The sequence below is a fragment of the Haemaphysalis longicornis genome, unplaced genomic scaffold (genome assembly GCF_048455015.1).
Source record: "Haemaphysalis longicornis isolate Haplotype H1 unplaced genomic scaffold, Haemaphysalis longicornis Haplotype H1 scaffold_2, whole genome shotgun sequence".
NCBI classification, from domain to species: domain Eukaryota; kingdom Metazoa; phylum Arthropoda; class Arachnida; order Ixodida; family Ixodidae; genus Haemaphysalis; species Haemaphysalis longicornis.
In genome coordinates this window covers 250,884,905-250,906,316 of record NW_027526295.1, presented here as the reverse complement: position 1 = coordinate 250,906,316, position 21,412 = coordinate 250,884,905, and the positions used below count along the sequence as shown (strand labels likewise).

The window sequence follows — 21,412 nt, the reverse complement described above, 5'->3', positions numbered from 1 at the left end:
CGTTGCAGGACGCGAACACGGAATTCCACTTGAGTGCAATTGTCTTCCCCGGCGGCGAGGCATGCGTGGGTGGCAATTCATGCCGAGCACAGCGGCGTACATTGTCCTTTATGGCGGGTTCAGACGAAAACATGCATCGACAGGTCAGAGCACCCATACGTGTGAGACTGAGCGAAGTTAACGCGAACGCGAGGCTCGTATTTTGAAGTCAATGAATTTCATAATGACAATTTTTGGGTCGGCAAAATGAATACGTAGACGAAATGAATAAAACGCAGGAAACCAAATGAGCTACACACGGAAGCTTCAAATTCTTTTTTGAAAAAAGCGAGCTATCAAAAGAAAAGGACAAATAACATACAGAGTTGACACGGGCCATGCAGACAAAACACAAGTTTGGTTTATTGCCCCGCTAGAATCATACTGACAGCACTTTTAACGTAAAATTCTCTCAAATAAGCCATAAAACTAGGAAAAAAACGAATGGCCATGCGACCCACTAGCTCATTTCCCGCAACAGAATCTATGATGTCATATGTCCAGCTCGGGACAGCACAGCAGTTTGAGATAGGTGGCGAGGCAGTGGAAGTGGTAAGCGAATATATCTACTTAGGCCAAATTGTGACCCCAGATCCCAACCATGAGGCAGAGATAATTAGAAGGATCAGAATGGGGTGGGGTGCATATGGCAGACATTCTCAGATAATGAATAGCAGCCTACCATTGTCGCTGAAGAAGAAAGTGTATGACAGCTGCATCTTACCGGTACTCACCTACGGGGCAGAAACTTGGAGGCTCACTAAGAGGGTTCAACTTAAATTGAGAACGACTCAGCGGGCAATGGAACGGAAAATGATAGGTGTAACATTAAGGGACAAGAAGAGAGCGGAGTGGGTCAGGGAGCAAACTGGTGTTAAAGACATATTAGTAGAGATTAAGAAAAAGAAATGGACGTGGGCAGGGCATGTAATGCGAAGGCAAGATAACCGCTGGTCATTAAGGGTAACAGAGTGGATCCCTAGAGAAGGCAAGCGTTGCAGGGGACGGCAGAAAGTTAGATGGGCAGATGAGATCAAGAAGTTTGCGGGGATAAATTGGTCACAGTTGGCACAGGACCGAGGTAATTGGAGAATAATGGGAGAGGCCTTTGCCCTGCAGTGGGCGTAGATAGGCTGGTGGTGATGATGATGATGATGATTATGTCCAGCTGTGCGATTGGCTGAGGGCGGCAAAAGCAAACGCATATTTTGCAGGGCTTATAAGCTTGCCCAAAGAGCTATTTGAGCTTAAATTTAGGGCACATTCTTTATATCGCATTAAGAATGGTGGGGTGAACAATTAAAGTTACGAAAGAACCCGTAAACACCAAACCAGTTACTGCGGAACTTTGCCGGCTGACACCCCTAACACAGCCGTAGTGCGCGCTGGACTTGTCTGAAACAACACTCACCATGAAGGAAGTATTCTTTCCTTTATGACACTGGTGGCCAACTACACAAGCGGCACGGCCGCATGCGTGACCATGTTTGCCGAGTCATAGTTTAAGTTTTAGGAAACTATAAGTATTCATTCTAATAAAAATACAGCAGGTATTGAAGCCTGGCCAGTAGCAAAGTGCGAACACGGACAATTCAACGGTATTGCAGCGCCATCTATGAAAGTGGGCGATCAGCAAGATAATCAAACGGCCATCTGTGAGATGGTAGCAGCTCTGGCGAGCAGGTTATTTTTAGTTTTAAGGCTTAAGGTCCTGCTCTGGATACGTAAATGACGACCTAACGAATACGCACCATTCAGCGGGACAATCGAAATTCTGGCTCAAATATTTAATTTCTTAGTGAATAAAGCATCGTAAGCTGCCGGACGAGCGCTGAGGGCACTGTAAAACACTAAATCTTTCCAATAAAACAAACTTTTATTTTGTCTGCAAGGCCCTTTGAAGGACTCGCAAAACAAAGTAGTAGATTGTCGTACCGAAGCAGCACCTCCCTTCCATGACTCGCCGCTATTGACGCCTCGTACTGAAAAATTCACTTAAATAAATGCCACCTCCAATAAGCGTCCCTACGGAGATATTTCAGCAACGTAGTGACAAGTTTCTCAATGTCTGCTTTGACGGCCTGCGTTTCCGTAGTGTCGATCGAAATGAAATCATGTGGCGTCCGTCCCTTTTGGGGCACCTTTGCATTTGATGGTGGTTTCTTTTATATTGCAAGTGGCTGAAAGCGTGAAAACAAAAAAGAAGTTTTGTTGATTATGTTTTTCTAGAAAAAATAAAATTTGAGAAAACGACGATTCCTCGCGTATCTATAAAATGTTCGCCGTACTTCTTACAGCAGAGCCTTAGATGTCTCATCAAACGCGAAAGGTGACCGTAGTTGCTGGCGACAACGCGAATGAAACCTAATTAAAGGCGCTGTAAAAAGAAAATAAGTAAATAAAAATACACATAGAAACTTTTCCGGTTAGATTGGGATTTGAACCCGGGACGCCAAGAGCCGCACCCAAGTGAGGTAACTACAGCACTAATAGAGGAACAGCAGTGCAGCAGTAACTACACCACAGAAAGTACAGAAACAAGAATTATCCGGATGCGTGCCGCATAAAAGGTTAACGTGACGGCCCCGCCACCAGAATGCAGCAGTGAAGCCTTCGATAATCGCTGTCTTTTGCCTTTAAATCACTTAAAAGACCTAAGCACCCAATGAATTTTACACTGAAAATAATATAACTCTTTTATGCTGTCCCAGCAGAGCTCTCGCTCTCAAATTTTGCGCACAATTTCGCGTCAGGTCATTGATTTCAGAAAGCGTTTCCCTCACTGCAGATTGGTCGCATCGCAACAAATTTCCCGGGAGAAGATGTGTGCCTTTTTCAACGTTACCCTGGTTGCTACAAAAAAAAATATGTTTGTTTGTAATGCCCTTTTGTTTCACCCGGTGACATCTCTACGCCAGAATATAGAGATAGGCGAGGCTCAAGTAGCAGTTGTGCGCCTCGCAGAGACCGCAAACGAACGGCGGGAGTGGTTATCTAGTTGCGTATGAATCTGTCCGCAGTGCCCTATAACTCTGGTACGTCTAATGAAGTTGGTGAGCTGTGAGCAGCAAAGTTAAACAACGGTTTGCTGGAGTGGCTGTCAAGCTGCTTTGGCAGCCTTTTCTCCTCAGCCCTTTTCATGTAATCAATCTATAAACGGGCAAATAAACTTTATCTTTATCTTTATCTTTACTTCTCGCCTACCTCTCTTACTAAAGTCGTAGTGCGCTTGCTGCGCCTCGGGTTATCCGCTCATCGGTGTACACTGATGTTAGCAGTGCGGGACTTTAATGTGGATATGAAGACCAACAGGCTTTTTTACCTCTTATGTGCTATATGCAAGAACATCCCTTTCCCCTCGCTCGCACCGCCTCGAAAGGCTGTCTACACCTTGCGAAATACTTGCCTATACCTCGTCTTTGAGAACCAGGATTTGTGCAGCAAGCTGAACTTACATCTGCCAATTTCTCCGGCTACAAGGCCTCCTTAATGACAATCAAGGACTGGAAAAGAAGTGTTCCTTGAGGAAGGAATATTATGTGAAGAATAAAAGTGGTCTGTGACCATACCTACAATTCTGTATCAAATTACTTCACTGGACGTACTTTGCACAGTAGAAGCATCTGCGCTGAAATTCCACATTAGGGAGTATCATAATTATGAGCCACTGTTTTGTCCTTTCGTCTCCTTCAATCTTTGTTTCTACGTCCTTTCTATTTGCTTCGAAAATCCGAAGAAATGAAAAAAGAAATCGAGTCATACCATATGAAATAAAACCATCTTTTTCGTTGCTCTTGCTTAAAGTTTACTTGATCAGAAGCAACTGCGAAATCGCGCTCAGAAAACGAACTTCCGTAATTAAATTTTGACACTCGCAAGCCGGAAACCGGTTGAAAACAATGGACTTCGCTTCTTTTATGGCTGCGAAACACACGCATGCTAATGCCTGATCATAAACCAAGCCATTACTCGCTTAGCAGTGGCCCATTTGGTGTGAAAGATATTCTTCCTGCGTTCAATAAACTGGCCTTTCTTTTTTTGCGCGGACGAGCCATAGGAAAAACGATCGAGAATTCAATTTACAGCGACAGCCGTCAATAACTTATTATTTTCTGCCGGCCCGGCGCAGCAAGCGTGTCCGCAGCTGTGCGTTCATCGCCGTGTATTCGTTGACGGTATCACACTATAGACGTGCAACACTTAGCACAGGTAGAAAAACACGGTCATTTCGCTTGATTGGATGGTCCTGGGAAAGAGCCCAGGAACCGCTTTTCCTTAGGCGGGAATCGTGACCACTCGGCCATCAGCCCTTCCCTCCTCCCCTCTTTCCCATGAGGTTCTATGCACTCTTATTAAATGGTATGTACGCGAATTGTTTACAGATAGAACTTCCCGGGCAGCTGGCAGAAAGGCAGCATTACTTAAAAATACAGAATAAAAAGTGACCGCAATCCTTGCTAGCAATGGCGCATAAATCACTACCGAACGACAACGGAACGCCAGTTCGGCGGGAAATAATTTTGGTCATAGGCACCCTTCCGATTATTTATTTTTTAGCTGAAGAGCTGTTTCAAAAATACCACAAACTCAACGTGCATGTTCAACGCGAGAGTTGTTAATAGCCTATGAACGATCATCAGAAGAAAAACCGTACATAGAACACGCAAGGCACTCTGCGCGCGCCTTTCCATTCGACGATCTTGCGGGGTCCTTGCGGCACTCGATGAGTTTTCTTCTATGGGCGTATTAGTGTGATTAGCTCTTTAGTATCTTCTGTGCTGAGGGACTGGGGCTCAGACACCTATTTATTGTCCTGTTTTCGCTTTTTCTATGACTCATTCCATCCTATGGTTACATCTTTCTGTTGAGTAAAACTTTCAGACGTTAATGCGAAGGCATTATATACCTCATGAATCGAAAATATAACGTTTGTCGTTCACGCCTGGTGGTAGGTACCAAAAACCGGCGCGTATGAATAAAAAAAAAAACTTGTAGCGGAACGAAAGGGTGTCAAAAGCAAGAACAAAGCGGCCAGCGGGCGCGCACCCTTCATTGCTTCATGGTTCGTGGTTTGAAAGGATGCCAAGGCGAGAAATGAAGCACATTTGCGCTCACCAGATGGCTTCATTGAGGGTCAGGGAAATTCATAATGCTGTCGCGTTCAAAGCAAGTGAGAAGTTCCCTGGGAAATTTTCCGTCTAATAAAAGGATTTTTTGAATTTGTCTTCGCGGTCATTTTTTTTTTTGCGTGTTCATGCACAAGCTACACTCACCTCACTAATTTTTCCTTGGATCTTTTATTTCAATAATATACTGTTCCCATTTCTATGATTACCCATCTTATTACAATGCTTTTTGCTGCGCCCTTTGTACGATCGGTTTATCCTGGTTTAGAATCTTCAAGATAACAAGGTACAATTGCTGGTTCTGTATTCCAAATTTGTAGCCTGTTTTAATGTCCGTGAGGTGGAAGGGAAATTGATAACGACTTGCAGACTTCGTCTCAAATGAAAATAGCCACACGAAAAACGGGTGCTGTTTCTGCTCCAGAACAATACCCACGAAGGCACCACACATATTCACACGGTGTATAACGATAATTTTGGCGTCATTTCCTTTTGAGAGACTCCATTGAGGGAAGGGAGGGAAGCGGAAAACGCGAAATGTGGCGTGGATGTTCAGGATAGCGCCATTCCACTAAGAACGGCATGGTGCATTTAAAGGAGCCATGAAGAGAAAACACAAGTTTGGTTCATTCGAAAGATTGCCTCGTTAGAACCATAACGACACCACTTATAACGCAAACTTCGCTCAAATAAGATACATAATTAGGGGAAAAGGAAATGACCATGTGACCCACCAGCTCATTTTCCGCAACAGAACCTATGATGTCACTCGAGAATGCTCTGCGATTGGCGGAGGCCGGCAAAAGCAAACGCATGTTAGGCAGGGCTTACAGTTTGCACAGCGAGCTAAATGCCCGTGAAACATACTGCACATTCTTTTTATGACAAAGAACGGTGGAGTAAACGGTTGAAGTTCCGAACGAACACGCAAGCGAGTGCGCCAATGAGTACGAAACTATCGCCGGCCGAGCTCGACATCTCGCCGTCGCCACCGTCGCGCAGACGAATTTTCGGGTTCGAGGCTCTTAGGGGCCAACGAACCGTTCCAGCACGTACAGCCGCGACCTTGCTTGGTATCTTAATCCCTTGACAGGAGGTTGGCCGTCATATCGCCAACCAGCAAAGGTAAAAATAGAAACGAGGGGAGTAAGAAACAGCAAGAAGCGACGAGATAGTGCCAGTCGTCGCAGAAGTTTCGAATAGTGTTGGCTTGCTGCTGTCGTTACGAGCTCGTTTCCAGTTTACAACCACTGAAAACTTCAGTTTGTTCGAGTACTTTACAATGAAATTTCGTTGCTGCGTTTTGAAATGCCCATGTAGTACTGGCAAATCGTCGAGGGAGTGCGACATCCCCGCCGGTGAGGAGATCTCCTTTCATGTGCTGCCCAACGACGAACCTCGGCGAAGCAAGTGGCTACGTTATGTGAACTTTGCAAACGGAAGAGAAAGAGAGCAAAAGGAAGTACGATTGTGCTCGCTTCATATCCGAGGAAGTGATTACGGCAGGGACCCTTACGTTAGCTCACTCCTGGGACATGCTGGTGCTCGTCGCCGACTTCGTCAAATCGCTCTGACCTTGGGGGAAAAAAAAAGCCGTAAACACCGCGCATTGACGCTGGTATCTTTCTGGTCGAAGCAGAGAGCTCGCGCGAACGGCTTTCCATACACGACACCGGCTAAATGGCATAAGCGATACTGCTATTGAAATTGAACTATTATTAACCGTAATAAAAATACGGCACATACGTACCAGTCTGTATTCGTCCGTCGCGACGGGGCTGACGAGGCAGCGGTGCCGACGGCAGGGCGTTCGTCTGTTGTGGCTATCGCGGAATGGTCGCTTTCCGGTCCATCCGCGTATCCCACAACTCCTGCCGCTCGTGCACTTAGAAGCATTGAGCGTTCAAGTGGTGTGAGGTTGTTAAATGCAAGCCCGAGCTCCTCGGCGAGAGTTTTGTTCTCCGGATCAGGCGATTCCATGACTAGGGCTGCGGGTGCACTAGGTTTTACTAGTATTTTACTAGTATTTTACTAGGTCTTACTAGTACTAGGTGCTATATGGAGTCGACATACTAAGTATCTGTTTCATGGACCGGCTCGTATGACGCCATTATTCACGTCACGGAATGTGCAATTTTAGCGGGAGATTTAAAATTTTGGCTTAAATTGCCTTATTTCTCAGTGAATAAAGCATTGTTTGCTTCCGGGAAAGCGCTTGGGGTACTATGAAACACCTAATCTTTCGAATAAAACACACTTTTGTTTTCTCTTCATGGCTCCTTTAAGCGTGCGATTGAGCACTCGCAATTGCTAGATGGAATCCTCTGTTAAATATTTTGTAGCACGCCCTTTAAAATTAAGAAGCAATGCGCTCAATGTAGATGCAGACCTATACGTATACAACGTAATAGGTCTACGTCCACATTATGTGTGTATGCGGGCACTCGTACCGCGTAAAACTACACGCCGTGTAAACACGGTAATAGTAGCACTAATTTTTTTCGGACGAGAAATTCAGGAGAAAAACAAGGCTTTCCCCTCGTTACACGCGTATCCTACGAACCGTGAGATTTTTGCAGACAATAAGAAACCCTGCGCATCAGTTGGAGACTATCCCATAATGGACATAACGTGCAGGTTTGCAAAAAAAGGCTTTGATGTAGGACCGAGAGCACGCTTTTGCTCTACTGAATTCCCACGTGCTGTTGACACAAGACGGATATATCCGCCAGTTTCTAAAAAAATTAAGGACGTACCAGCGGCAAACTCCGTAGTGCATGCGCCATCAAAATGAAGCCGGCACAGCTTATGACCACACGATACAGAATGTGGATAGATATGAGAGGATGAGGTAGCGGGCATGTAACAACAATTCGCGGTACTTGTCCTCAAACACAGTATAGGAAATGATGCGGGTGTCAGTTGCTTACAGTACGACATGACGCACAAAACAATTCTATACAACAATATAGAGGTAGCATTTGTAGCAGGTTGAGAACTTCGCATATATTCATGTACTCTCCTATATGTCCAGAAATATACTGAAACACTTTTCAACTATTTCGTTGAGAGCCATAAGGGAGAAAATATAAGTCCTTTTGTTAAACCGTCAGCAGTGAACTCAGGCTACCACAGTTATTTCTTAATAGGTCCTTGAGTTTTTTCATTAAAAATTTGCGTGTGTTTTGCCCTTAGGTTGACACTGTAATTACACACTGTTACGGAAAACGACCAAGAGCCGCGATATACCGCTTTTCACGAGTGTATGGGTGTATGCATACGCATATGTATAGTCTAAGCACGCCACCGAGACTTGTACGTCTTTCAAATGATACCCGAGCTGATTTTATCACGAGCGATGCTTATAATTGGCGCCTGCCTCTTTTCTTGCTTTTTCCAGCTCAAGAAATCCTGGGTGGAATGCACATTTCAGAAAAGGGATTGCATCCGGTTTATTCCAAGCAAAGTAGAACCAGAAAGGTAAGCTTAAACTGTACATCGGAGCAGCATATGTAGACATTTGGACATCCCATGCCTTCAGCTTACGGTTAGGGCTATGCGTAAAATAGGAGCAAAGCCAAGCCCAGAGTATTGTACACAAGCGATTATCTAATCTCTAGATTAAATGTGCGTAGTTGGGTGAATGAGATAGCGATCAGGAATTTCTATACCTTCTTGGGCGGTTTTTAATATGCTTCACGGTCTCACGCCCTCCCCATTTTGTGCCATGCTAAGTTTTCGTTTTTTGCGCCCCCGTCCACGCATTTTTAATTTCGAGCAACTTATCTGCACCAATACCTTTACAGAAAGGGTTATAGCTGCACTAAACGAAACAAAAAACGGAGGAAAAAAGGATTAAAGGCGGTTAACAAGGGCACAGAGATAATTAACCACCAGGCGCCTCCATTTGCAATAAAAGCTTATATATACCCGAAACAGGGCCATAGCGTAAAACAAAACTTCCAGAACACATACATTACTAAAGATTACAAAAACAGTGTTTCATCGTATGTTCCTTCATTTTGCTTACTGTGCAAATAGAGGTATATCCTAACGGCTGATGTCAGACGCAACTCAATGTTTATTTAAAAATTCTAAAAGCCTCAATAATGACTGATTATTTGTAGGTATTTACGTGCCGACGCAAAGGAGGCGCTGAGGCGCGCAGTAGGGCAGGGCTCGGGATTAATTTTGACCACTTGGGGATCTTTAACGTGCGACGAAATCTGGTACACAGGGGCGTTTTTGCTTCTCGCCTCTATCAGAAAAGCGGCCGCCGTGGTCCGGAATCGAACCCGCGTCCTCGTGCTCAGCAGCACAACGCCTTAATAATGAAGAGGTGAAGCACGCGCTTCGTGATTTTTGCTCATCGTTGCAAAAATTGCACCTTGTAAAATCAGGTGGCGGCGCCTAATATGAATATGCGGCCGCATTAAGGATTGAATATTTGTTACCAAAATACCTAGGGTTACTGCACAAAACGGATCCACTTAATTGTAAAATAAAAGGGGTCGTTCTCATAACTTCTGATCATTCATTCATTTTTAATCAGGTTAAAACGGCTGCTGCAAAACCGCTAGCAATAGGTAGGGAGCCATGTGCTTTCAGCTGGGTTTTTTCTCTTTTCGAACGTATGGTGCTCATATAATACCTGATTTTGGTTTAAATTCCGCGTAAGTCCCCATTCACACGGTCGTCACCTTCTCCGTCACGGCACCGTCACGGCACCGTCACGTCAAAAAACCGCGACGGAGACGTAACGGAGTAGCGTTCGTACTGGAGTTCTCCGTCAAAGTACAGGGTCGTCCGCCTAGTGATCACTTTAGCCTAGAATATAGCGTGCTTAATCTCAAAAGTAAAGAAAATGGCTTAGTTTTTTACATGTACTCACGTTTCGCTAAATTTAGCCGTAAAAAATTGTTTTCTGATCGGCTGGTTTACCACGGGGCGTGTTCCCGTCGCGTTGACGGGACGGAAACGTAGAGCTCGGCTTCCCGTCACCGTCGCACCGTTTTCGGCGAGACATCGCCCGAGAAACTGTCGCCCATGACGGAAGACGGTGACGTGACGGTGACGGTGACGGTGACGGTGACGTGACGGGGTGAAAAACGGCTGTGTGAATGATGCCTAATGGTGTCCTACGATATAAAGTTGGGGTCCTTTCATTACGCACGCACGTGCTGTGAAACAAGCTTTACAGGCTGCGGCGAAGTCACTTTTGGCATGCATCCAAGTAGACTCCCACCAACAAGTGCCCCTGTGAAAGTAATTTGTTCTGATTCAGTCTGTTTTAAATGTACCGGTGCAGATTTCAACCTCTCCTTGACATCGTGTTACAGATGCGGTTGCGGCGAGCTGCTCGGCGGCCACACGCTCTCTGCGCGACCGTCGCTGACGTCACAGAGCGGGCAGACCGCGCCGCCCGAGACGGAAGAGCACTGGTCCATCTCAAGGCACACAGACGTCTCGCCTACCAACGCCTTCGGCACCATCGAGTTTCAGGGAACCTCCCACCCACTCAAAGCGCAGGTCAGTCCACTCTGCGCCCACTCTACGTTAGCAATTGTCACTGGGCTAATTAGTAATGATTCTTCAGAATTTTCCAACCTTTGACTTGTCATAGGTATGCGCTTTGAAAAAGAGGGATGAAGATAGTTTATTACGGGGTACGTTTTCTCCGCATGTGCCAGTCACCGTGTGCACATGGCTGTTTGTTTTTCGCCAGTATTGTGTAACAAGCTTGGTCCTGCAAGAGAACTGAAAAAAATTTAGAGTTCCGATATTCTGGAAACACAATGCGAGACCGTTAACTTCACAGGCGGGAATGATGCACACTCGGCAGCTAGTTCTCGCGGATAATAATTGCATTTTTTATTGAAGTACCATTATTGCACACAGGGCGGAAGTTAAAATCTATCATGGCTAGTACATTTCGCCGCCACTGCAAGCAGCAGAGCCAAAATGCATGCCGTTACGACTTCAGGATTATAGCCACGCACACACGACACAACATTCATTCACGAGGAGCAGTGACCCAAAATGGCCAGTCAAATACTTGGTTAGCATAAATCAGTGGCCAGAGAGGGGGAGAGAAAGAACGTGGTTATTGGTAGTTGTGATGTTAGTCAAACCGTTGTGCCCAGGTGCCCAGCTTGCAAAGTCAGATAAGGAAAAAGAAAGAAATGAATACCCGTTTCGTAGCGGTCACAAAAGCCCCTCTCTCTCTCTCTCTCTCTCTCTCTCTCTCTCTCTCTCTCTCTCTCTCTCTCTCTCTCTCTCTCTCTCTCTCTCTCTCTCTCTCTCTATCTCTCTCTCACAAACACACACACACGCACGCACACGCACACACGCACGCACACGCGCACACACGCGCGCACACACACACACACACGTACACGTACACGCACACGCACACGCACACGCACACGCACACGCACACACACAGAGCCTCGCACTAATGTTATTCGTTGGACTCCGTCCGTATCTGGGTCTCCTGGTGTGCGCAGATGTCACGTAGCCAGGATCGGAATTTTGTTTTTGTGGTCTTTAAATGAGGTGCCACACACTTTCCTGTCTTTTCTTAATTACCGGCTCCCATAAACATTTTTCTCTTCCTCTTCTACCTTGTCCGCCTCGATAGTGACAACTTTGGGATGTATCGCGTAAAAAATGTTGCTTAAAAATTCACGTAATTAATAGCCGTACATCAGCACCTCTCCAGTTTGCTATAGGTGTTGTCGTCATGTGGTGATGGTAGGTTACGTAATTTCGGTAGACAAGCCGAAGTGGGTATACAAAGTACGTGATCTTGTTTGTGTACCCGCGTCACTGGAAAGGAGTACGCAAAAATGTGTATGCTGCCGACTTGTATAAATGCAAGAGTACAAACATGCGGTTTCCCGTAATTTTTGTCTTGTTTTCCAAGTCCCTAACAGCACGTTTTCTCAGATTATGGGAAAACTTTGAGGGTAATTTATCCTCTTTTTAATTCAAGGTTCTTGCCGGATCAGAAGAACTTGCGCAGCCGAGATATGTGGCGTGCCTTCATTGGGCGCTGCGGGAAAATCCAAACTAGCGACTCCTGACAGGGACCGAAGCTTCAAGGCGATAACATATTCGCATCTCAGTACCATCAAAGATGTTATCTCCGAAGCTAGTCATTCTACGCACGATGTCGTTATGGCCGCGCAATGTCCCCACTTGTGGTGTTCCACAAGTATCTATTCTCGGCCCGCTATTATTTTTATTATATATAAACGACATTGTTAACTTGCCTTTCACCCCGGATATAATACTGTATGCAAATGATACAAACGTCTCTTTTCCTAGGAGAGATCTGGCTCTGCTAGAAAGACAAACAAATTTATGGCTTGAAAATTTGTCAAAATGGCTTAGTAGAAATAAACTGAATTTAAACACAAGAAAAACAAAATATATAATTTTTCCAGCTTACAACAAACGTTTAGGCAACAGGTTCTCCTCAATTTCAGAGGCGAATGTATTGAACAAGTTAGTTCACACAAATTCCTTGGCATTGTGTTCAATGAAAATTTAAATTGGTCTCCACATATTGACAAACTTCGAACGGATATATCCAGGTGCATTGGTATTATTTATAAGATGAAATATTCACTACCAGCTTGGTTAAAAAGGCAACTGTACTACAGTCTAGTACATTCTCGCCCTAACTACTGCCTTCTAGTGTGGGGTTCAACAGGAAAAAGAAACATAGAAAACCTATACCGGCAAAAAAGTCTTAGGCATAATTGAAAACGCACCCTACATCAGTCACAGTTCTCCATTATTTAAGAAACATCAGGTATTGACAATTAGGAACATTCTAAATAAAAAAAACTCTCTTTAACTATTTATCGCCACATAAGGACAGACCCGAATGACTTTTAAAGAAAAAACACTTCACGAAGACATGAATACGAGTTTGGGCAGGTAATATACACAAAGCCAAAAACTCGCACAAACTACGGGCACCAGAAATTGAGATACCAGATTCCCAACGTTTTAAACAGTCACCCTGCAATTTTAACCATGGCACAAGATGCTAAATCTGAACAAGGATTTAAAAAGAAATTAGACATGTACCTTTGGAATTACAGTAAAAAACGTGTATTTTAACTTTTCATTTCTTTAAAAAACTTAGAGGTAATTTTTTTCCGCTCTATGAAATCTTGAACTGTAATTATTGTTTGTTTATGAAAACTGAGATCTGTTTTTTGTTCTTTCTTGCTGTGAATTCTTGAATTCTACTTATTGTTCCCTGAAATCTGAGAGCTGATGTGTATGTTTTTTTTTTCTTCCTAGGGGAATTTTCATTGTAATTATTGTGTCTTTCTGAACACTGAAAGCTGATTTTCTATGTGTTAATTGTGTGCATTCTTCTATTATTTTTTATTGCCACAAAGTACGTGCCATTTCCCGCAGAGTCGTGCCAAAACGGGAGGGGAAAGGGGGACGTCACTTTGTCAGGTTTTTTTTTTCTGTAGCCTTTTTGACCGTCCCCCTCGACAACTGTATAGCTATTCCTGTACATGTTGTCGCAATAAACTTTCAACTTCAACTATATTGCCGCAAGCACAGCTGCTTAGCTACTTAGCTACTTAGCAGGCTGCGCTGAACAACTCGCTAGTTTCATCGTAATAAAACGGTCACGGAGTGAGTGTTGCTGGTAAAGCATGAACAATATTATTGGCTGCAAGCAAGGAGAAAGCAACCGATGTTTTCCTGGATCTTTTTCTCCCAAGAAAACAAAGTGTTATTTTGTAGCAAAGGCCGCGCTGATTAGTAGCGTGTCATTTCTCCGCCGGCCGCAATAACCGCAGAAATCCGGGAAAGAAACGACTCGTGAAGAGCCGCCACAATTCCTGGATCAGCTCTTAAAACTTCCCACTCTAGCGGAAACTAGCGGAAAGAAAAGGAAATCAACGGGCTAACAATAGTTTTACAATGCAGCGGGTTGCTTGGCTCACGCAATCAACGAGTGGAGAGCAGACGACAATCGGCAAAGCAGGCGACAAGCGGGCGTCTTGGTGACGTGATGCCTGCGATAACACATAGCCTTGTTGCAAACGAACTACGCATGCGTGCGAAGTTACCCGAAACGCCGACAGGCGGCTCCCGTGCACGGAATGACACGCGCTCCCGTGTTCACCCCAACTGTGATCAAGATAGTACCTGTTTAGAAGGCATCGGCAAGCAGCGATGGAAGTGTTAGTTCCCAAAGAGCGCTGCGTAGTAATACCATCGTATCGGGTCGTTGTTCATAAAAAGCGGCATCAGCGAAATAATGCATTTTTCACTTTATGATTTATTCGCAAGTTCCCTCACTAACTACCTTCCCTCTCTTGCGATTGCTACATTCAACTAAAATCTTTCCATACTCTAATTTTACTTAAAACTTATAAAAACCAGTTACAACCGCCCGCTGATATACCTCTGCAGCCACTGCTTCATTTTAGCGATGATGTGTTGGAAAAGGCCCAGAAAAAAAATCCCCAGCTTTGTCGTTCAAAACGCGGACCGTTCAGGAACGTAATAAAACCATTGCAGAAAAGTAATATTTTGCGTAGAGCAAGGAGTCAACTTGGATATCAACGCAGCAAAAAAATTAGTGCCCTTCCCACTATGTGAAGAAGGAGTACCTGCGAAGCTGGACGCAGTCTATGGCGTGCATGAAACAAAACACGTTTGTTTGTAATTTTTTGGACTGAGCATACTTGCTAGTTAATTAACTGAATGAAACTTGGAAGGAACCGAAATTCAGACTCGCGGACAAACACGGACCTGTCTGTTTTACTCCCTCGTCGTAGGCATCTTACTGTTTGTGTAACTCACAAACCTAATCCGCTTGACCACTGAGAGGACACCAGACAAGTCGCATTGGGCCGTTTGACGTCCCCGTTTAAACCTCCGGCCAGCACAACGGACATTCCATCAGTAAGGGCATTAAACCAATAGCTACGCGTGCAAGCCCCCAACACCCCTCCCAACCCGTGCACGCTGGTAACCCGTTATATGCGCGGGCTTAGAAGTGAAAGAAACCGACGAAAATGTCGCTCTTAATAAGCTGGACATGTAATATTGCCCCACGTCGGCGTTCCAAGCGGGCAAGTTGCCCTTCATCCTGGAGGGATTCGCAGCTACTCGACGAGCTTGACCTAGAGGACGCAATGGCGGTGGAAGCGGCTTTGTATTGTTCTCGTGCCCATTCGTGCTTCTGTTCAGATCCACGCTTCTTCAATTCCCACTCTTCCTCCAAGCGAACGAAATGCATCCGCCCATAGCGAGGTAAAGCTGGGTCTCGGCTTTATTCTAGCGGATAAACAGGTGGCTGTCCATTTCCTCCCTCGTAGTGGGTGTATTACTGTATGTGTAACACACCAACCCAGACCGAAACAGCTCGTATACGGAGGACAGCTGACAGGACGCATTGAGCCATGAGACTTCCATGGCACGATTAAATCTCAGACCGGCACGATGGGCATTATCGGTAGTGGCATGGAGCCTAGGTGTGCGTGCACGCCCCACTTCTCTACACCCCCCCCCCCCGCGACCCCGCAACCCGTGCATGCATAAACCGGCAACCAGTGATGGGCGCATACCTAGGCGTGAAATACACCTGCGAAAATGTCGCTCGGGAAGCCTTTCAAGGTGAAGATGAATTATGGGCTCACGCCGGCGTTCTAACAGGGCAAGTGGCTCGATAAATTCACAGCTACTCGGCGAGGTGGAATTTGAGGCGGCCATGTCGGCGGCGGCTTTCGGTCATTTCTACGTCCATTTCGCGCTCCTCTGTGTTCGCCGAAATCATCTGATAATGGCGTTACCGCAGTTGTCAGCCGATAGCGCCACCAGTGAAAGAGGCATGGGTGGTGGCTAGGGGAATAACAGTTGTGATAGAGCGGTCGGCTGCCATGAGGAGAAGCCCCAGAGCGGCGCCGAGTAAATCGACTTCACCAGAAAGAAAACTGCGGGGTTAGACATATAGTTCTTCACAGTATATGTCTAACTTTTCATAACTGTAGAAGGACTTGGTGTTATTCATTGTTAAAAGTTACTGCTCGGAGGTTTAAAGCCGATAGTTGTATGGCTCTGGAACCTGGTAAAACAACGTGCTAAATAAAAACTGCGTGCAAAGCAGGCATTTGCCTCCACTATCAGTTGTGCGAAAACCCTTTGCATTACACTGAACAAGTCCATAGTACCTACGTCCGAAAGAACTGCGATGAGCCGGAAAGCTTCACATGGTGAGCTTTGCGCACTAATTCCGCCAGAGGGAAGGGAGCAGAAGGTAATTCATCCAGCTTAGGCCCCAACGTTTTCTTACATGACATATAATAAACAAATGGCCGGAAGAGGGAGGTAAAGAGAAGGATAACATAAAAATAACATAAAATAAAATCAAATCTAATTCATTTTCCTCAAATCGCTGGTCTCAGAGAAAGGAATTATTACAAGCTCAGTGATAAAGCCTTCCACTGCAGAGCACATACTCAGTGCAGAACCATAGCCGAGAGAGAACTAAAAAAAAGTGAGTGCGTTCCCAGTTATTGCTCTTCTCTCAAGTCCGAAAATTGCCCTCCCGTCCCCGAACAGGATTGGGTCGTGGGGCAGCAAGCGTGTCGCAGTCCGCTTTCGCTCAGTATACCTCTGCAAAAAAAAAAAAAAGGGGGGGGGGGGATCTGCGAACAAAATCTTCGTGTAATTCTTTGTTGTTACAGCTTTTATTACGTTGTCCCCTTTTGTTTCTCTTGGTATGCCGATTTTGTTACACTTCGTTGCGCGCTCATGGGGAACCAATTGCGAGCAGGTGGTCGTGGACGGACGAGGTGCGCGAAGTGAGAGAGTGCCTGCTCGCTCTGCTCTCTTAGGCGGTGTTCTGCTGTGCCCATATTGTATACACCGCTTAAGAAGCGTGCCTCGAGGGCCACCGCACCTGAAAATTGATTTTCGCCGCAGGTAATACGCTGCTAACGATTCCGCCTGGGTGAAGAACGAAGAAACATGAACTTTCGTGATACGAATTGCGCGAACAGACGTTCTCTCTGAATAAAGGAGAGCGTCTTGCTAGTGACCTGTATACGCGCGTTATTTTAACGTGCTTTGAAAAAGAAAGTGAATTTCAAACACACGTTTCGTGCCTGAGTAGTGCCGCATTAGGCGCTAAAGTTAAGGTTTCGCAAGTTTGTGCCCTGCATTGTAAACAGACGGCAGCACACGGTGATTTTCGAAGCAAAGAACACCCTGGGCTGACACCCATTTTCCCATTCAATTCAGGGGTCTCGCTGCGAAACGGTGGAATGATTCCACAGTCATTACAACTCTACAGTGGCAACTCCGTAACACTGCTTACATGGCCGCTGCAAACTGGCACGATCGACGCTAAGTCTGCTGTTTTGGGTGTTTCATGTGCTCTATTTATTTTATACCCGTGTTCTGTTCCCCAACTAATTTTTTCATATTTTCGTGTTATTATCTGCCATATCGTATTGTTGGTGCACGTTAGCTACCACACATAGATTATTCAAAAGAATTTTATGTCTCTGGGCCTGAAATAACCATTGTGGTTGGCGAGCTGTGCAATTTACCGCATCAGTTAGAGCCTCGGGAATGCTCTCACGAAGTTTCCTTCGGCATTGCCATCGACTTCTTCAGACGTCAATGAGGCAGTAAAGGTAAATGTCGTGGTTCATGACCGGGCGTTAGCAACGCCGCACGACCAGAAAGAGGCAGTGGAAGGAAAAGCAAAAAATCAGAACGTTCGAGGAAATCGCGTCGGTATGCCTGGAAGCTGCCTGAATCTGTGATGAAGGTTAATGAATTTCTAGTCAAACCCCCTTGAGAACTGTGCTCTCGGGTTTTCCTTGGTTTACTCTGTTCCATACTTTCCATTCAGGTCATCTCAACAAGGGTGATACTTGGTCGTCCTGAATCTTGATTTTTCCCTTTGATAGCCTCAGGCGAATTGTGAAAGAAGTCTTCTCTCTTCATTGATTGTGTAAAAAGCGGCACTGAAGTTTGTGTCCCATTCAAACACACCAAGATAAAAAAGAAGAATTGAAACAAACTTAAGCTTGTTTCTCGTATAAATGTTTGGTTTTCAAACACTAGGCTGACTTTTTTACTGTCTCGTTGCTCCGGCACCGTTATGTTTGCTGCCTGCAAGCGTAGTGGCACAGTTCTTATCGCGAGCTAACCACGCGTTGGTTTGCGAAAAAGCAAGTCCGCTCCGCCGTTCGTGTTTTCTAGGTTTTACAATATTTAATGCTGGGTCCATGATGTTATATTTCTATTCCCGGTATGCAGCCAATCGAGAACAGTGTTCGTTTTTAGGTCAAATGTTATTTTTTCTTGCAATGCATGGCTTATTGGGTGTTTCGCACCTCATTCTTTTAATTACAAGCGCTCCGAATCCCCGTTCCTCTGGTCGTTCGCATGCCGAGAGGTACAGTCATAGACAAATGAAACGTGAACACGAAGATATGAACCTGAGCACACAAATAGCCCGATTTCTTTCCACACAAGCCAAAATGCGCGTGACTCAGTTACGAAAATAAAGTTTAAAAATGTGGCTTTCCAAATATATTATTACCGCGCATTATGGAGCCTCACCCAACAGTACTTTTCAATTTTGCGCGTTCTGGTTCATATTTCCGTGTTCGTATTTCATTTGTCTATGACTGTACATTACGGAATTTCTTCCACACATTCTTCCCTAATGCTGAAGGCCGTTGCTCAAAAACTGGGGGCTGTAAGAATGAAAGGAACCGCTGATAGCCGTTGGACTTCTTTTTATGAACACCGTTTTAGCACGAGACGCCCACATACGACAGCAAGAAAGAGCTGAACGCACATGCGCTCCTAAATGTATGCTGCAAAGCAACAGCTCCAACACACCCAGAGAGAATACGAGTACGCCTTATTAAGCGCGTAGTCGTGCGTGTTTATCGCGCGAACGTTTTACTAAGGTTTTGAAGTGGGAGCATTAAGCCCATCATACTTCATTATTTAGCACGCGCTGTACGCCTTCATCACATGCGCCATCATATCAGTCTTAAAAGAGCCATAAAAATTATTCTACCATATTCAAATGAATCAAATATTTATCCCCCAGAAATGAATGACGGGTGCATGTGTTGGCTCGGTGAGATAAAAATAAATGAGCAGGAAAGCTCTCAAAGCCCCCACAAGGTCTTCTTTCACTTTGTGCGTTTCATCAGCGTGTCTTTGATGTGTAACACTAGGGCTCCAAAAAAAGAAAACCAAAGCTTCGTATTCCCCTTTCCGTTGTGCGTGTGTGCAGTACGTGCGACTGGTGAGCGACAGCCGTCCGGAGCACGTGCTGCAGCTGCTCACGCGCGAGTGGCAGCTGGAGCTGCCCAAGCTGCTCATCACGGTGCACGGTGGAAAGGCCAACTTCCACCTTCAAGCGAAGCTCAAGAAGGTGCTCTGCCGGGGACTCGTACGCGCCGCAAAGACCACGGGCGCCTGGATCTTCACTGGGGGAACCAACACGGGTACGCGCAGCATCGGCTTATCGCTAGCTCCTTCCATCGTTTAATCATATCACTCTCCTGCCTCTTCCTTCGGAACAGCTTTCTCTATATCTGCACTTTACTCAACTTGCTTTATTCAATCTCCCCACTTCCCTCAACTTGAGCATCTCGCAATCACTGAAAATTTTAAATTTTTTACCCATAAATAAACAGCACGAAAATCCCTCATTGTTTTTTTTTTTTTTTGTCACTGTTTCGAGTTACTGGCTTTTCGCAATAACCGATAAGAAAAGCGATGTTGCAGCTGTTAAAACAGCTTTTTCAGGCCTTGAATGAATGCAGTACAGGTACGTCGGTAGACGTAGTTCATTAAAACACGGTATTGCGTCGAACACAAGTATTTACTACAACATTTTGACTCTGTTTCACCCCGCCTGGGAAAGTTGTTACTGAGTCACTTGTCGCACAAGGGTTTTCTATTTTCATATGACAGACAGAGTCAGAGGCCTCGCGTGTGGCCTTGCTGCGACAAAGCGTTGTCGTAACACCTTGATTGAAGAAAGAAGGGCAGTAGCCGAGTTGTTTCAGGTGAATGGAGGCGGTAGTGGGCTGTGACCTCTTGTGACTTGTGACTTCATACTGAATAGCTGGTCATTATTGATCCTGATTACACTGCCTGCCAAGGCCACCTATAGAAATAATTATATTTTATGGAAGAAAATATGAATTTCATTGATAAAGTGCACTTAATAGTATGTGGTACTGGTAGGTTACTGTCCGCAAGGACAGAGATTCGATTTTATGTGAAACCTGAGCAGCTTCAAACAAGATGGTAGGTCAGCTTGTGCGGAGTCAACACTCTGGACATTTTGGTTGAAGCTGCGGAGCACGTACCTTGCGAAAAGTCTCAGGAGTGTAAGCCACTTTAGACGTGTTCTAATTAACGAAGGTTTCCCCAGAGAGTGGGACTGAATTTACTCTTCGCCGGAAGCCTAAAGGGGAGATGTCGTGGTATGGCTTCTTTTTGGCTTTTCTTTATCAGTTGGTACCTAGCTCTGGGAGCAGCGTGGATGGAGTCCCTTTCGTGAAAATCAGTGGATGGGCGGGGCGTAGCGTGAGCGGCGTGATGATACCCAGGGAGAGTATCTAATAAAGCTCCCAAGCCTCACAAAAGGAAGAAAGCGTTTCCCTGCTCTGTTTAAAAGAAAAGAATATCTAGCTCAACGGAAGCGTTTGTCATGATTTCTCCGTCTGTCTCTGACGCCAACGTTCATCTTTCATGAACTCTTTTGTCTCTTCTCTCATCGCTTTACACCGACTGAATGCATGCAGCAAGGTGGTTGTTCCAACACACTGCCATTTCCTTCCTGAACTCAATTTCCTTTGCCCGGAAGAGCATGAATGTAGAGAAGATTTGTTGGTGCCACTGTCTTTTTGCGTGTTTTTTGTCGGGGACACTTGCGTGTTGACTTTCACGGTGCGACCATTTGTCAGGAGAGACGATATCAAAAAGGCTCTGAACACGTGTGAGCCAGGGAACCCATAAATCATGTGGATAGACTTCCTGTACTGATGCCTGCAGAAAAGCTTGGGCTTACTTTGAACCGGTCCGGTGAACTTCCTGTTATTTTCCTTGTGCAGAATGCACTGCAATGCCGGAAATAAAGCCCTTAGCTTCCACTTCTCAGAAGAGTTTGCAAACCAACAACCCAGCAGTATCAAAGTACTTTCACGTGC

General features: G+C 45.3%; 1 protein-coding gene across 1 annotated transcript in view; it reads left to right on the top strand.

Annotated features, from left to right (window-relative positions):
* The window catches only part of Trpm (transient receptor potential cation channel, subfamily M), a 266,832-nt gene that overhangs the window by 189,971 nt on the left and 55,449 nt on the right, over window positions 1–21,412 (top strand). Inside the window, exons 2-4 of the mRNA XM_077700146.1 lie at window positions 8,566–8,645; window positions 10,505–10,694; window positions 19,483–19,696. Of these exons, the coding sequence (XP_077556272.1) occupies window positions 8,566–8,645; window positions 10,505–10,694; window positions 19,483–19,696 (484 nt within the window). The remainder of the gene's footprint in view (window positions 1–8,565; window positions 8,646–10,504; window positions 10,695–19,482; window positions 19,697–21,412) is intronic.